The sequence below is a fragment of the Cuculus canorus genome, chromosome Z (assembly GCF_017976375.1).
Source record: "Cuculus canorus isolate bCucCan1 chromosome Z, bCucCan1.pri, whole genome shotgun sequence".
Taxonomy (NCBI): Eukaryota; Metazoa; Chordata; class Aves; order Cuculiformes; family Cuculidae; genus Cuculus; species Cuculus canorus.
In genome coordinates this window covers 29,620,518-29,637,941 of record NC_071441.1, presented here as the reverse complement: position 1 = coordinate 29,637,941, position 17,424 = coordinate 29,620,518, and the positions used below count along the sequence as shown (strand labels likewise).

General features: G+C 39.2%; 1 protein-coding gene across 17 annotated transcripts in view; it reads right to left on the bottom strand.

The window, feature by feature from the left end:
- Positions 1 to 17,424, bottom strand: part of LOC104058407 (TLE family member 4, transcriptional corepressor) — a 296,638-nt gene that overhangs the window by 204,705 nt on the left and 74,509 nt on the right. For 16 of the 17 annotated variants that reach the window (XM_054055175.1, XM_054055165.1, XM_054055172.1 and 13 more), the window contains 11 exons: positions 10,800 to 10,919; positions 10,203 to 10,256; positions 9,418 to 9,570; positions 8,045 to 8,177; positions 7,622 to 7,815; positions 7,380 to 7,456; positions 3,493 to 3,742; positions 2,247 to 2,494; positions 1,157 to 1,304; positions 436 to 586; positions 49 to 125 (listed from right to left, as the gene is read on the bottom strand). In XM_054055175.1, the coding sequence (XP_053911150.1) occupies positions 49 to 125; positions 436 to 586; positions 1,157 to 1,304; positions 2,247 to 2,494; positions 3,493 to 3,742; positions 7,380 to 7,456; positions 7,622 to 7,815; positions 8,045 to 8,177; positions 9,418 to 9,570; positions 10,203 to 10,256; positions 10,800 to 10,919 (1,605 nt within the window). The remainder of the gene's footprint in view (positions 1 to 48; positions 126 to 435; positions 587 to 1,156; positions 1,305 to 2,246; positions 2,495 to 3,492; positions 3,743 to 7,379; positions 7,457 to 7,621; positions 7,816 to 8,044; positions 8,178 to 9,417; positions 9,571 to 10,202; positions 10,257 to 10,799; positions 10,920 to 17,424) is intronic. The other variant, XM_054055164.1, reaches the window with a different exon arrangement.

The window sequence follows — 17,424 nt, the reverse complement described above, 5'->3', positions numbered from 1 at the left end:
CTACTGCACTGTAATGCATGTAGAAAATAACTTTCAGAAAATTATTACCTGGAATATACTGGCTCCATAAGGTGTTCTCCAGGCATTAAGAAGATTATCTTTTCCAGTGCTTACAAACCATTTGCCTGCAACAGATTGTTTAAATGTTATTGTTGTATTTTGTTTTCAATAAATGCACCCTAAGAAACAGATTAATCATAAAAGCAATGCATTCACACATTAGTGGGAAACACACCCAAGTAACAGTCCCATTTTCATACGGTCACGCTACAATGTCAGATCACAACATAACTAGCTCAGATGAAAAAAGCAGTCATATAGAATTTTAAAAATAATTTTAATGCTTAAATTAAATCTCTAAATTTTAACAATCCTCCTACTTTCATTTGAAGATAAACTTGAAAGTATTTCTCAGGAGGGGAAACATTTGCTTACCACAGTGAGCAAATTTGAGTGACAACACACAACTCTCATGAAGATGCAGCTGATACTTGTCCGGCTTAGTAACATGCAGCACCTCAACATTACTGTTCTCCATTCCTACTGCCAACCACTCACCAGTTGGACAATAGCCCAGCGAGAAGATCTGGAATTAGCACAGCACACGCTTCAATCAGTAAAGTGATGAGCCTGAGATATTAAAAACTGACTCTGGCTACACTGTTAACACTAGCAAAACCACATTTTGGTCTATCACAATTTTAAAAACATGGTCATCTAATTACTATAGTAATCTAGATAATTTAGTGTATGTAAACAAAGCTCAATAAAAACTGCAACAGTAAAGCACTGAATCAAGCTATTAAAGATAACATACTAGCTTAGATGACAGCATATAAAAATATTTTCGTAAAATATTTTTGAAGACTCTACAGAAATAGGAACAGACTGCACACAAGAACACTTTCATCTGTCAATTCTATTAAAAAAGGATGCTCCACTACTCTCATGGGAGAAGTCCTAATCTCTAAAATAGTCATAATCCAGAAAGATGTTTAGCTGCCATATAAAAAACCAAAAAATGTGTGAGACTAAGTGAAAATTGTTTCTAGTTCTCCTTAAAAGAAACCACCACCACCAAATAGGAAACAAAAGTGCTTGTTTTATGAAATCATGACTGATTTTTCTTAACATGCCAAAGCTGCTGCAATTGGACCTGTGATGTGAAATCATGTTGCTGTAGCTGTCTCCCTTCTCTGAGGTCCCAGGATCTGACTGTGTTGTCCAAGCCTCCTGTCCATAGTTTGGTGCCATCATTAGAAATGTCAATACAGCTTGCTCCATCTGTGTGGCCCTGAAATTGCCTGAAAATATTGAAAGAAGATTTGCACATTCTCACACTGGAAAGATTTGGTTCTGAGCATGTATACAAAATACCTCCTTTTTCCTTCAGTACCTGACATGCAGCCATTAAAGACAACAGTAACATAGGTTCCAATAGCAATCTCAGATTAATATAAACTCTGGGATGACCACATGAGTTTTCTGATGAATTGATGAAGCATTCAGGCCAGACAGCCAAGTGCTAATTTGATTTCAAAATGCACACTTTACAGGTCAGCTACTCTTGGGATCTGTGCTGCTAACTGATAGCCAATATTTGTCTGAAAATACCCAACTCTCCCTAAATGAATGTATTGTCAAAATTCACTTAGTTTAAGAAGAACCTGCAGGTCACCAACAAAGCTGGAAAAAAAGAGCAATCTAAATGGGAACATCCGAGAGTAAAGCCTACCTTTGCATTCAATACTGATATATTACATATAACAACACAGACACAGTGCATTGCACAGAGAAGCTCTGCACAACTAGTTCCTGGCTTAGCGTACATTAGCGTTGCACAACATACTCTTAAGATGCTCAGTTTGCAATGCAGTAATTTACACACTTCTTTACCCAAGACCTAATTGTGGGAGCACAAATTGAAGAGACCGGAAAATAAACACAGTGTACTGCATGGAACCAAAGACAACTATCACAGAATCGGCAGCAGTGTCAACACCAGCTGATCTTAGGAAATCATAGTTACAGGCTGCTTAACAGGCCTGGAATCATGAAAGCCTCAAAACCTATAAACAATCGTATAGAATCTTGTCAAGGTATTACCATGGCTATGGCCTAGCACTGAAACACTGGAAGCAGCTATGTAGACGCAATAGTGAAAATAGCATAGGTATACAGAACAGCTTGTAGGACTGCCTGTAATTAATTCTTCACAACCTGATGATGCAGTTCTGTCAACCTACCTTACTAAAGTCTGGTTATGCAAATCCCATACTGCAATGTTTCCATCACTACAGCAAGAGAAGCAGACCTTGGAATCAGGGCTGATAGCTAGGGCATAGCAAGCTGGAGCAGATGATGTCAGCTCTGCTTTGATGCGAGGAGTAGGAGCTGCCAGGTCCCAAATGGATAATGTGCTGGCTTCCCCACCAACAATCAGGGTGCGGCCATCAGGGAGCAATCTGCACGAACGGATGTAGTTATCTCTGTTCTGTGGAGACAGGAGCCATCAAGAGATTACTCATGAGGAAAGGAAAACAGCATTAACATGAGAGCGGAAATCCATAAATGTACTGTATTCCCTCCTGGTTTTAATGAGCCATTTATAGTTGTGACAATGATAAAGCGTATTAATGCCAGAAAATTACATGACATTAGGGAAGTACTTAAACTTGATCTACAAAATTCAGTACTGAGAGATATTTAATCTTAATTTGCATCAAAACACAAAGACCTGAATCCAGTCCAAAATAATTCAAGATAACTGTACTCAACAGCTTGTGCAGAAAGTTGTATTTTCTTATTCTTGTTTATTTCACCACGTTAACCTCTCAGTAAGGTTCCTTGCACACTTGCCCCTGCCCTGTTCCAGTGAGACTTGCTGCCACCACATAGGAGACAGAGAAAAATATTCGCGCAGTTTTCTTCATTTGTGTAGCAATTCATTACATGCTGCACAAGTTTTTTTTTAATGCCCCTGTAACAAGAAGAAACACCTTACCAAGAACTAGTAAATCACACAAGAAAAGCTGCTAACAATGGTTCTTCTTGTCAGCACATTCAAATAATTTGTGAGTAACACTCAGGGATATTTTTAATTGTCACATTAAAACAGAGACATGCATTATTACACATACACAGACATAAAATGTGAGACAATCAAGATAGGATATCAAGCCTTAAGACTGCCAACAAATGTCTAAGTTTATAAAAGATATTTTGCTGTGCTATCTTTGATCCTTCTCCCATCAATAAGATTTTAGGATAGTAAAGACGATTTGATCCATTGGGGGGAAAAAAACAAGTATGATGAAAAATGTACTTCAAATTCAGTTCTAAAAGAAACAACGAAATTAAAAAAGAAATATTAAGCTTTGATACCAATGATAGCACTCAAGTAGCTACTGTTTTTTTGTACCTTAACAGTATCATTTCAACCTTAACACAACCTGCTATCTTCTTCACTGATGTATGCCACAATTCACCTACCAGGCAGTCCAGCTGAGAGACAGGGCTCTTGTTGCCAGGGTGGCTGATGTCCCAGACTTTGACACATCCCTTCCCACCTGTGTACACATGTCTTGTGGGGTTGCTGATGGTAACTGCACACACAACTTCCCCATGGTTCAGAGTGTTGATCTGACGAGCATGGCGAGGGATTCCTGGACCAATGAGGGCATCAGGAGGAAAAGGAACCGGCTGCATCTGACCATCTGCACTTACATGAAACGAGTATGCTCTGAGGTGAAAAAAAAGACAGGGGGTGATTTAAGAAGTTTGTTTTAAAGCCTATTAAAGAAAACAGAATTAAAGTGTGTTTCCACTGTGTGCATTTAGACTGTGCACTCAGCAACTTTTGTAATCTTTTGACTTCTGTGAAGAATAAATTATTTCTCTCTAGCACGGCCCACAAAGCATAAACTTAGGTACCTCATGGAAAGTCAAGCACTGTCTACCCATCAAATGAGCTTTTACAACTCATGCAATGATGATTTCTGGCACAAGTAAGGATACATGACACCACTCTTTAATCTGGTGCAGCAAAGGGGGAACACCGCATGTAGAGATGGGAAGGAAGTTACGGTTAGGCCCCCCTGGAAGACAGAAATAGTTGGCTGGCTGCTGCAGAGCATGACAGGTAGCTGAGTGCCCGTGGACATCTGCTTGCTTCCTTACAGATTCTAAAATGCAAACTTCACTTGGACTACTGCCAAGCTGCCTTGAACACACTACAGGTCTCATGCCCCTCAACGGAAACTGCCCAGCACTGCCCCCAAGTGTGCAGTGAAACCGCTACCATCAATGCGTTAAGTCTTTAAAGCACAGCTGCTGACATATTACGTGACAGACCAGCAAAAAAATGCACTGGAATTCTTTTCCTTATTTTGGGCTTGCTGTCTTTTTTCTATTCTCCATCTCCCCTTCCCCCCCCTTTTTTTGTGTGTGTGGACCTGACACAATAATCACAAATACGAATTTCTATAGCCAGAATCAGGGCTCTCACTAAGAAAGAATGTGCTGTCTGACTGCCAGTTGTGCCACCTGTGAATAACCTATCAACAGCTTCATCTCAAAATATTTTCCAGGGAAACCAGTTAGGTTGTGAAATTGTCTTGTTCTGAGATGCTACCTGACATAACACATCTGTTACAAGAACACAAACTTTATGTGAGGGTTCACCTACACGTACCAACTTATGGTTAGTGGAAGGCATAAATTTCCTTAGACCTAAAAAAATCATGGTGGGATAAGAATAGCTCACAAAAAAAAAAAAAAAATCATTTTAAGAGTTTAGTTCCTTAACTGCTGCTTCGAAGTCACTGAAGAAGCTAGTCTTCAGAATTCAACTACTGAATTTGTTATTTAGAATTTATAATGCATTAACACTAGAACAATAATTTTCAGTAGGACAAAATGCTACCGCATTTTCACCTCTCCACCCTGTTCCCAGAGCTTTGCACACTTTTCTCATCCTGTGCTCTATTTCCTGTTCTGGCAGGTCTAAGTCACAGATCATATAATAATTCTCCATTTTTTGACACTAAATACATCCAGGAAAAGGTAGGACAGATTTCTGTGATTGCTGGAAGCAGCAAGCTGCCTAAAGGAGTGGAATTAAGGTTCAATCATCCCCACCGAGATCTGAAATACTTTACTTGTTATCACCCCGTTTCCTGCAGTAAGGTGCTAAAAAAACCCAGCTCATGGTCCCATGAAAACTCTAATAAAACAAGTGGGAACTTCCATTACCATCGACTTCTGTATGTGGTCACTTTCTGCAGAGCCACATTGAGCACTGAGTGTATTATGCTTTTATGAGCCAAAATGATTTTTCACATGCTTATTAACTACAAAGGAAACACATTTAACCACTACAGAAACAAAGTTTAGATCTGGAGTGACCTGTTACTACATTATTCTCACTTTGTTCATTACTACATACCAGCATGTGTGATTAAACTGCTGCTTTTCTGCCTGATTTGGTTTTGCAGCAGCTGAGTGGTTTTCAGGCATTTTTTTGACTCTGAGAACTAACACTGCATGTTGCTTATCTGAAGACTCTAGTTATCTTACATACACCTGAGACTATAAGCACCTGTTTAGCACATTTCTTCTCTTTTCACAGTAGCTACCTTTTCTATTTATATATTGTACTATGCTTAGCATTTTGATATATCTCAAAAGTCAAAAGAGTTGTTAAGGGCCAGATCCCTGATGTGTCACATGCTGCCTGCTCCATTTCAGCAGACAACTTAACAGTGTGGAGAATTTACACAACTTTCACTCTATGGGAAAAGGAAGAGTAAATGAGAAACTAACAATCCTGAATGATAGCTGTGAAAACTACTGTACTTTGGATGAAGAAAAATCCATGTTATCATGCTAAAACAAATTTCAATGGTTTCAGGCCCTACGGCAGACACATGACAGTTCTATTCAAATGTTTAAAACAGTCATCAATACATCAACAGCATTCAAAAACCTCAGACATGAACTAGAATCGAACTCAATTGATTTTGTTTTGCCTCACATTTTATTCTGCTCTTCCCTAACACAAGTAAGATGTAAACAGGGAGATCTTTGCACCCCTAGTATTCCTGTTTCTCAAACCACAGCAAACAAAGCTTAGTAAAGCCAGTAAGCCTTCCTTCTGGGTGACCAACTGCACCAAAGATGAACTTGAACCCAATGAACATTCCAACGTTACCTCAAGACATTTCTAAGTGCCTGCTGCTCTGTAGGATGAAGATCTGTGCAGCACAGAATTTTTAATGCAAACAGCTGGTCTGGAAGCTACTGCACACCAATTTCCATACTCACTTTTGGCAGCCACCTAGCAGGGCAGCTCAACTAGCAGAAATGTAAACTTGAGGTGGTAACTAGTGTGTGATGTCTGAGAGCTGGACATGGTTTATGATTTATGTGACACACAAAAGGAGTTACATGCACTGGGACTGACCACTTGTCACCATGATGCATCATTAATCCTGTGTGTCCACATGCTCAACTAGCAGGCAAGGATATGTATTTACACACACGCATGCAATTCTGTGACTACCTCCCAGTCACTCCTCCGCAAACACATTCATACATGTAAGAGTTGCAAAAGGAATGGCACAAACAATTCCTGGCCCTTCAAACTCTCCAGTATTAGCTGGTCACAGTGTCCCACTAGTGTCACATGACAAGTAGAACTAGAGGACCCTTACACAAAATCTGGATCAATATGGTTTGCACTGCTGTTTTATTTTTCCCCCCCCCTCTAATTCAAGAGGGTTGTGAGCAGAGAGTTCCTCATATCTGGGTAATTCTTTTTCTGAGGCTCACAACAAGCGAAGCCTGGTAGAGCAAGTCACCTTTTACGGTCAGTTCCATCAAGGATGAATTTGAACATTATGATACAATAATTCTTTCCAGTATTTTCAATCAAACAAAACATTTCAGTGTTCCTTTCTCTGCACACTGCTGTTTATAGCAGCTGTGAAGCTTGCAAATAATTACAAGGCTTTTGTGAACAAATAAACCATTTTTTTAAACTGAGAAGCAGAATACAGCAGAGGTGGAAAGCTGAAACCCTATTCCAGTTTACATTTCCATATAAACCAGTCAGATTTACCATGTAACACCTCAAAGTTCAGCTCCTTTTTCCATTTATTTCTGTCTCCCCAGAAACTATGTATCACCCAGTCCCTGTTGGCTGCTATTAGCCTTCAAAACACATCTACAAATGCAACTTTAAGATCAAACAGTTTTTCTCCTGCCCTTACCAAATAGCTTCATACAATAGTTTTCAGCAGCAAAGGGGAATTCCAGCCATTACGAGAATGCAACTTCAACAGATGATTGATTCTTAAAGTTGAACGTTTGATACTCACGGTTTTCCTCCTGGGATGCCTGTGAGATTGGGAGGGATGCCTGGAACTCGCATATGATGATGTGGATCAAAACCAACCTATAATTTTCCCCAAGCAAAACAAAAAGGTGCATTAAAGCTGGAGCTGGGCAAAGGAAGACTGTTTAATTCATGCTCTCCATAGCATACTCCCCAAATTACAAAGAAACTGAACTAGATTTAATCCTGCTCTCAACACTGAACACACTAGTGCTGATCACTTACCACTGGAGATCTCCCATAAGCTGCTGCTGCTGCTGCTGCTGCAGCTGCTGCACTCATTTGAGGGGAAATATTGTGTAAACCAGCGTAGGCAGCTCCAGGGCTGGTCAGCTCCCCGTTCATACCAGCATGTGGCACAATCCCAAACGGAGTTGGGTAAGGACACGGAACTGCCATAGGTGTCCTTAAACCTGAAGCTATTGAGAGGAAAAAAGGAGAAGTCACACAGCCAGCCCAGAGCCAGCAAATAAAATATGGGTTGGCAAATATTGATACACACACACACAGTATTAACACCCTGAAGAACCAGCTCAGCATTCAGCTTAAACAGCTGTAATATATTGCCTCATTACTGCAGACTTAAAGGTAGTCTGACTAGGTACAAATGGCCACTGTTTCACACCATCAATATATACAGACACTAACCTAGTGGGTCCGCACCTGGGGGTTTGCCCGGCACTGGCCTCAGTCCAGGAGTGGAGTTGCTGCCTGGAGTTGGGGCATCAGTCCGTGGAGTTGGGGTATTTGATTTAGACACAGGAGTGGTAGATTTCTCATTCTAAACACCAAAAAGGAAAAAAAAAAAAAGAGTACAGTTAGTTAGTTATTCTACTTTTTTTAGCTAGTGGTTGGAAAAAGAGCCAAAGACAACCAAAGCATGCGTACTTAGTGATATTTAGCTTTTGGGTTTGGGTTTCTGCAGTCCCTTGCAGTGAAGAGAAGCTGCAGAGATACTGAAAAAGACAAAATGGCTTTGGGAATTAACTACAGCCCTCACAGCTTTCCTCATCGGGGGCATCCATATGACTCAGAATGAAGTCAATAACTGAAAATCACTGCCATCTGATAATTACATTGGCAGCCTATGTGAAATCTGTTGGTGGTCTCTCTCTGCTCACGGTGGACCTGCTCCCATTGTAACCATGAGTTTCTGCAAGAGGTCATTGCCAGGTGGACAAAAGCAGAAAAAACCCACAAGTGACCAAAAACTCATGCCCAAACATGATGCTGGAAACACAAGATGGAGACAGTGATGAGTATAGTCAGAACTGTGCAGCACTTCTCTGTGACAAGCTTGTTCATCAGACAAACCACCGACTCCTGGGCCTGAACCTGTCATTCCACCACCTTTCCCAAGAGCTACATTCACTTCAAGCTTTCTTTTTATTTATTTCTTTAAATAATTGTGTACCCTGACCTGTGAAGAACAGAGAGAAGAGTCACTGTGCAGCTCAGCAAGGTGATTAACTGTGGTCACAAACATGAAAGGAAAGAACACCTCCAACTTGCAGGCAGCTTTTTTTTTTTTTGCATTGTGATTTGTGATGCAAGTCCAGGGAAGGCTCTTGTAAATGACTGATCACTTTTTAGATAGAAAATAAAAATTATTATTGTTGTATATGGCCTGGTAATTCAAACAACCCTAACAACCAAATCACATCCAAGCAGGGAACTGAATTTGCTATAAACCACAGCACAGGAAAACAGCTCAAGGAACCCCTGTGTACTTTTATTTATTCTCAGAATGACAGTTTTTCACACAGGGGAGGAGAAAACCATCTCTCAGCATATCTACCATCTACGCACACCACCAGTGAAAATAACCTCTTCCTATCACAAAAAAAAGGTTGTGTACTTTCTCCTTAATATTCTATTAAATTCTCTTGAAGAGGTAAAGTAAACAATTTTTTTTGATGCTTCATAGTGTTTTAGCTGCGGAAATCTATGTCCAGAGAGAAATCCAGTAAGCCTATGTTTCGAAACATGACCATGGCTCAGGAGCATTCTGAAGCACTTACAAGGCTAAGTTCTTTGGATTTGGAGGAAGGAGTACTGCTGGAGGATGCAATAGATGCCGGACTAATTGGTGCATCTTTCTTCAGCAGTCGAGTCTTGTCCAAGCCATTCTCCCGTGGAGAGTGTGCTGGGCTTCCCCGGGGAGAGGAAGGGTCCTAAACATCAGCAATGTGGATTAGTATAAAAACATAATACTAGCCACTAGCGCTTGTCTTGAGCAATTCACACTTTAGAACAAAGATCTGTCATAAAAACTGACACCAACCTTCAGCTGACTTAGCTGATGAAATTGTAAAATAGAGACAGATAATGAAAGACAATTTTTTATTTTCCAGAAGGTATTAAAACTTGACACCACTAACCATGAAAAATAATATTAAAAATCTATGGATAGGCAAGTAAATCTCATTTGTCAGGTGAGAGATTGAAGAGGTTTAAGGCACTTGGCAGACCTGATAGAGTTCACAAATGAAGTCATGGCCAGAGTGAAAGAAAACAAAGATACAGTTAGAAGCTGCATCCTATCTGCTGTACTGTGCTGGCTTCAAATTTCTCAAGCAGACTTTTGGTTCATACAAGAAACAAAAAGGCCCTTTGTAGAAACAAGTGTTACAGATCTGATTTGCATTCTAAAGAAGGATTATGTGACTGCATTTCCTGAGGCATTTCAAGCTTCTTTATGAAGGCAAAAGCTGTAATCTTACTCATATGCCTAATACGCAGAGAAGCCACTGAAGACACCCCCATCACCATTACTCTAAGGCAGAAAAAACACCATTGCATGTACCTCATTGGAAACATCAACTACCAAGTTGTCATCACTCTTCTCACCATCACTGTCCTGCAATGACAAATCACAATGTGTTAAAAATATTTACTTAATAGCCTAACATCTCTTAAGTACTGAGGAAAAAAGAAAACAATGACATGCAAGGCTGCTCACAGCTAGCATTTACTTTTACCAAGTTTTATGCGATGATACAATTATAATATTTAGGTCACCTAGAGGGCTTCTGTGTAACAGGTTGCCGCAGGTTCCCAGTTTTCACATTAGTGAACAAGGACGTGGGATGAAAATCTTCATTAGAAGCTGCACTGCACTGAGAAGCAGGGCCAAACTAGAGCCCACATCTACAAACTCCCAGCCTAACTAATGCTCAGTCCTCTTGTGACATGTCTTCCATGTGCTCTGTATCTACACCATTAAAAATACTATCAATCCTACACACTCAAATCTTCCACTCAGCACAGAAGTTGGAGGCAGGCAGTAAGAACCCGTTGAAAATTTTACCCTCAATTTTAAAGCGGTTATGGGGCAAGAATCAGACAAAGTTATAGAGCAACACTTAAGTGTGACAATGCACAATGTAGACAATTTACTCACATAACGAGCTGCTATTTCCTTCTCTTCCGTTTTCTGTTTTTTACTGTCTGAAGAATAATCTGTTGAATTTCTGTGCTTTTCTGCTGTTCTGAAACTAGCTGAGGGAGATACAGAAGAGCTCTGCAGTCAGGAAAGAGAAGAAGGAAACATCATTAGATGCTCATTTGAAACAGTAGTTCAATTGTCACTATCCCTCAATGCAACTTAACCTGATAATGTAATTTGGAGTTGTTCTCACAGATAGCACTTTGGGCTTTAACCAGAGCTGGCTACCCCACAAGAGTCTCATATTAAAAGTGCACAAAGCATTGCAAGGGACAGATAAAAGGCCATCAGTCAATGGATCACAGTTACTACCTGCAGTGTCAAGAGGATGAATGTAGAACTACTTTGGAGCATTTTTTGAATACTGTTAACTGTCGTGGGTTTGGCTTGTTTCCTGTACAAATATGCAGGCTTAAATCAATACTTTCAGAAGAGGAGGATCAGTGGGTGCGGGTGTGAGTGTGTGTTTGCCTGTGTAAATCAAGAAGAACAAAATGGCTCAAAGTAAGCCACACATTTGAATGACAATCTCTAGCAAAGAAGCAAGCTTCTGAACATTCTTGAAGCAGGAAAGAATGGGGAAACAACTAAAGCAGTTTTATTTTGGTGTCTTTTACAACTACAGGTTGTGCCTGCGGTAAATGGAATCAACGCAGTAGCTCAGAGAGTCTCTTGCCATTCTGCAGCCCTTGCTTAATAATAATGATCATTTAGAAGTATAAACAGCAGAGAAAGGAAGTTAATATGAACTCTATGCAGTCATCTGCTCTACTCCTTTAAACAAGGCAACTGACATTTATCAATTCCTACCATATTTCCAAAGCTTGGTAAAGCCTGTATCTTGGTATGAAAAAAAGGAAATAATGAAAGATGCAAACTTCCCCAATTTTAGCAGCAGCAGCTTTTGGCCCTACTCAAGAAAGCATTTAAGCATGCGTTAAACTTGATCTCACACTGAAGTCAATGGTTGAATGTACATAAGTATGTATGTATTCAGGCATTTTGCAGAATCTAAGCTGATAGGAATGAACATGAAAGTAATTCTCAGTTGAAACCTTGCTGACTGTTTCCATGTCACCGTCCTCCTTATCTAAGAGGGTGAGAGAAACAATAATCAAAGTCCTTACTGCTGGATTTCAGATTCTCCCATTCATACAGAAACATTTGGTTTAGGGTTCTTCCTCCATGCCTTTGGACAGCTGGTGTTCCACAGAAAACTGTACAACACAGCAATTTGGTTTTGAGGTTTTCAATGCACAGCTCCCTAGGTTTATTTTGTAGCTACTACCAGGAACACAAACCAAGAAATTAGCAGTTACATTGTGCAACTTCTGTTCCATTAGCTTTTACCAAATTTCTTCTTTTCCCTTAACTTATTACACTACAGATTTCTGGACTAAGAACACATAACCACAGAAATGAAGCTGTGGTTGTTTTCCAGGTCACATGAAAGAAAATTTCTCCCTACTGGGACTCAGGACCTCCGCTCCATTTTTCAAAAATTCCCAGTTCTCGTCAGCAGCTCAGATTAATAAGTAGTGGAATTCACAAAAAATCTTCCATCTTTTTGATTGGTATTTGTTAACTACTCTCTAAGTACACTAAGTGGAAATGAAAATTTTAGAACAAAGCTAGTGCTGAACACAACTTGCCCCTTCCCTCTTTGCCAGCCTGCCTCTCTCTCCCCCTGACAATATAAAATAGGCAGACAAGAATTACCTTATCCTGAGCAAATACACCTTAAAATATGTTCACTGATTTAGCTATAAAGCATATAATTAATCATTATTGTAAATGACACAAATTAACAATGTTATTTTTTGCTTTGAAGAGATAACACATTATAACATTTGGAGACAGTACTGGCAGTGGGCACAGAAGCCCTCAAATGAAGGCCAAGCTATTAGAATAGCTTGAAAAATGTATTTGTTTACTGCAGTGATAAGGCGTAAGTCTTTTCCAAAAGATTTTAATGGTATGGCCCTATTACATTTATAATCATTTACAATTTGAGAGGCAGTAGCTTGTAATGTGAATTCAATTCATTTTTTCTCAACTTCACCCTATAGAACGCAATCTGCTTTAAAACAAAGAAAAACAATCACCAGTAAACTACAAATTAGAGTAGCGTCTAAAGAATTAAAGAAAACTACTGTACTTGTTTAAATAGAAGTATTCATTTTTATAAATCTGAAACCGTATAGTTTCATTTTTCACACTCTAGTTAGCTCTGTGCTATAGATACCATTTTAATCTTTGATTTCACCACTTAATAAAGTAATAAATTAAAGTTCTCTACTAGAATGATAGAAGTAGCTAATTATCACTAGAATGAAATGGATGAGGACCACATTGGGCACTGGGGCAATGCACACTGCTTAATGTTTTACTGCTCCAAAGATGGGTGAGACCTTACATTAGTATTGAAACATCTTGCTGTGGTATCTCACCTGAAATTAGGAGAAAAACAGAGACAATTCACCTATTTAAAGCAGGCAGAATTGCATTTCCCAAACTGAAATTTGGCCAGTGTACTCGGACTAACATAATTTTGTCTCAGGAGTCAATTACTACAGAACAAATCTAAATTTTCTCATTTTCAACTGTCCTATTCCTTTCCTTGCATGGCCAAGTCAAACAATGCCCCTGCAGTACTAGCTTCTTTTCCCTTCAACATGTAATGCACTTGCCACATAAAGATTTCTTGGAATTTCTTGGAAAAACTTCATGGAATCCGTAGTGCTGACAGATGTAAACTTATCTCTTACACTAAGTAATAAAGGCATGTCATGTACATAGTCAATAAGCTATGGTCTAGATCCTCCTATGGACCTGATGTCTGTCATTTTCAGTGTGAGGGATAATATTACTATCCATACCGAGTTCCCACTATTGCTTGCAATAGCTTCTTAGTTTATCAAAACTTGTAAGGATCTACCTTCAGTGAGAAATACCAGGATATAACAACATCCTCAAAGTTTCCACTGTCATCAAATTCCTACATAAAATCCTGTACCCACCCACACTTTAGTTCTTGAGTGTTCAAGTCTTTCAAGACTTCCAAGAGAGGTCCTTATATTTTCAGACTGTGCAAGAAAACCTCCATCAAAGCATATCATTTAGCTGTCAGACTCTGCCTGTTCCTTGATTAAAACATCAGTGCTCTCCTAACAGCTGCCTTTAAGAAGCTGGAATAGGATAGCTACTTAGACAAATTAAGTGACTGAACAGTACAGCTTGGCAGGTCATAACTTAACGGGCCAGAGTCCTCATTTTAGTAACTATTAAAATTTATAGAGAAATAGGATTTTTACACTGCTGTTTTCTTCAGTAAAATGCGTTAATATAGACCAGAATTGTATTTTCCTACTAACCAACACTGATCTTACTCACATATAATAATTAGACATTGGAAAAAATACTCTTTGGTGAAAGCAAGTTATGTTTCACTTCTGTTTTAGCAAAACATACTGCCTTTTCATCTTCTGCTTAGGTAGAACACTTTTATTCACGTTAAATACACCACAATATGCTGACAAGAGAATATACTCATTAATAGAAAGCCTGAACATGTTGCCTTGTTCACATAATTTCCTTAATAAGTGGAACAGTCAGTGTGTTTCCAGCACTGGATCCATAGTATCTTTTGCACTAAGTGGTAAAGCGTGTCATGCTGTGCTTCAATCTCTGTTTTAGGTAGTACTGAGCACAGTGGTAACTGAAAAGATCTCTCACCACTCTGTTTTCTCTCCAGTATGGGCATGGTGGATGCTGCTCCTGGTAGAGTAACAGTGCCACACAGGCACAAATTAAATGAACATCAAGAGGGTCATACAACACTCTTAAACAGCCACAAAATTCTTATCAGTAATAGGACAAACATCAGTGTGTTTGCTGTCTATTTGGGTGATTAATAATTCAAATTGCAATGAACAAGAAGCATTTTCATCATTTTACCTCCAGCTTCCACTGGAAGTTAGTTGCGCTAACACAGATGACTCACACTGTAACACAGCAGAAAATAAATCAGTATGGTCAGATTACACAGCCATTCAACTGCTCTTAAATCCTGCAAGTCCCAACTCCCCATATGCTAGTTCCTGCAGATGAAGACCTGAGCAGAATAAGTGATAATTAAATGAAATCAGTGTGAAAAGTAATGACTAGATATGACAGGATGAAAAGTCCTCCCACATGATAAAACTGGTAACTCTTTACAGCACTCATGAATATGACCGTTCCCGGCTTACCCTTACTACTATGCCAAAATGATGCACTTGGAGTGTAATAATTAAAACAATAATTCCCAACAAAGTGGGAATTATGAGATAATTGACCATCCTGAAGTATTAAGTGAACTACAATAAAAGCCATGGATGCTCAGCGCTAAGATCAATTATGATATAACTATCTGAATTACATTATTGCTTTTATAAAGTCTGTTGAAAATATAAAAGTAACTAAAAAAATGGATACAATATTCATCACAGGGAAACAACTAGTCATTACTGCTGCTTGGTTGGCTAGTGCCAATGTTATAGACGGCCATACCACTGCCGGAGCTTAGACCCTGGCACTGAGCTCAAACAGGAAAAAAGAAACAAAAGAGAAAAAAGAAAATGAATGCTGTCACACAAGAGTCCTCTTTGGTGACTAATGAGTGGTACAAGGTGAGAGAGGTCACCTCCCACCAGAGGTGACATTACGGGGAGTAAGAAACATCTGGACAAGAGAAAGGGGCAGTCCAGAATAGCCCACCAAGATCATGTGCCCAGGGAGGAAAAACAGTAACCAAGAGCACCCACACAGCATGACACTCTGCATGGCTCTAATTATAAGGTGACACCTATCTGTCTAAAACAAATGCTTTAATTTATGTACACCCATAGGCACAGGTACATTACTCTTATTAAATAAAGGGAGATGGTCTGAAACACTGTACACTGCTCTACAGACACCATATGGAGTGTTCACATAGTGGTTGTGGTCCTGAGGTGACCTATGCCTATACTGCTACTACACATTTTTGCTGTTATTACTATTACTAAACTGCTACTAGTACATCCCAGTATCTGCTCCAGTACCATAGCTTTTGTGCTCTTTGCTTTAATTTTCAGCATCTCCCCTTTACTCAGCCAGAGCATGATTTTTTTTTTTATCTCATTTGTTGCCTTTTCCCTGTAGTTGTATTTTCAGATACCAAAGTCTCCCTGATTCTTAGTGAAAAATTCTACTAAATAGATAAGGAAGATACAGAACAAAGCTGGTTTTAATATCACATGACCCTCTCTGAGCTAACTGCATTGAGTTTGGTAATCTAGTGTGTGATATTTATTTTTAATACACACTATGATTAAAATGCAAACTTTGAAGTTTTATATAGCATTTTTACCCACTAATTAACTTCACTAATTGCAAAATTAATGAAGTTAATTAGTGGATAAAAGCATCATTAAAAACATCAAAATCTATATGTGCAGTGCTGCTGCAAGAGTGACGAGACGGCCACAATGAAGTCCAGAAAAAAGGGAATGTGTAGGCTCAGCAATTAGTTTTTGAAACATAAGTGTCTTAAAGTTTTACATGCATAGAAGTACAGATAGGTATAAACATTATGTATACGTTTGTGTAATTCTCTAAAAATATCTGAGTAGCTGTTTACATTGCTGATCTGCTTGCCCTGGTGGTACCATTGCAATATTTAATCTAAGCTAATTAACAGCATCTAAGTCTAGATGTTATGAAATGGGTGATAAAATGAAAAGTAAACCACACAGCAGAAGTTGGAGATACTTAGTAATTTTGACTTATAATCCTATCTGCATACGCTGTTGTTTGTCCAGCCTCTCCTGCTGTACAGGTGGCGAGGTGGTGGCAAGAAAACAAGGTGTTTAAAGCAACGGTGTGGGCTGCTAGCTAGCCTTTGACAGATGGATTTTTGCAATAAATCCTTTAAAATACAGCTTCTCCAGTAACTGCTGGCTGAAGAGTGACACACCTAAAGCCTAATCACTACTGACACTGCGAGGGTCAAAGTGGAGAGAAGAACCAATGTGTCTTAAGCACAAACAGTAAAGCAGCAAAGGAACACAGCTGTGAGGCAAAAAGGAAAGACAACTTTAGGCTAACATATAGCTTAGGACCAGCACATGAAGGTACTGAAATCAAAGAATGTAGCAAGAATAACAAGCATCCTCGGGTAAGCAAGACAGTTCAAACAAAGGACTGGTTTCAGCAGGGAAAAAAAGACAAGAAACAGATGGGCAGAAAAAGGAGCTAAATGCTTCTGATAGGTTTATAGAAGCTCCAAAGTTCACAGATTACATTTACCATCAAGTCTGCACTTATCCACATCTGCCAACTCATAAATATTGAATTTAATTGATAGCAACACAACCCCAGCATTTTCAAACATCCACCCCTTTAATCCACAGAGCAATTCACCTGATCCATTCTCCATTCAATATCCTGCAATGCAATAACCTTCCCTTTGAACAGACCCCAAACTAAAACCACATGCTTCAGTACACAGCAGAGCAGGTAATCTAGACAGATTTAAAAGATTTGCAAGAAGGTGTTA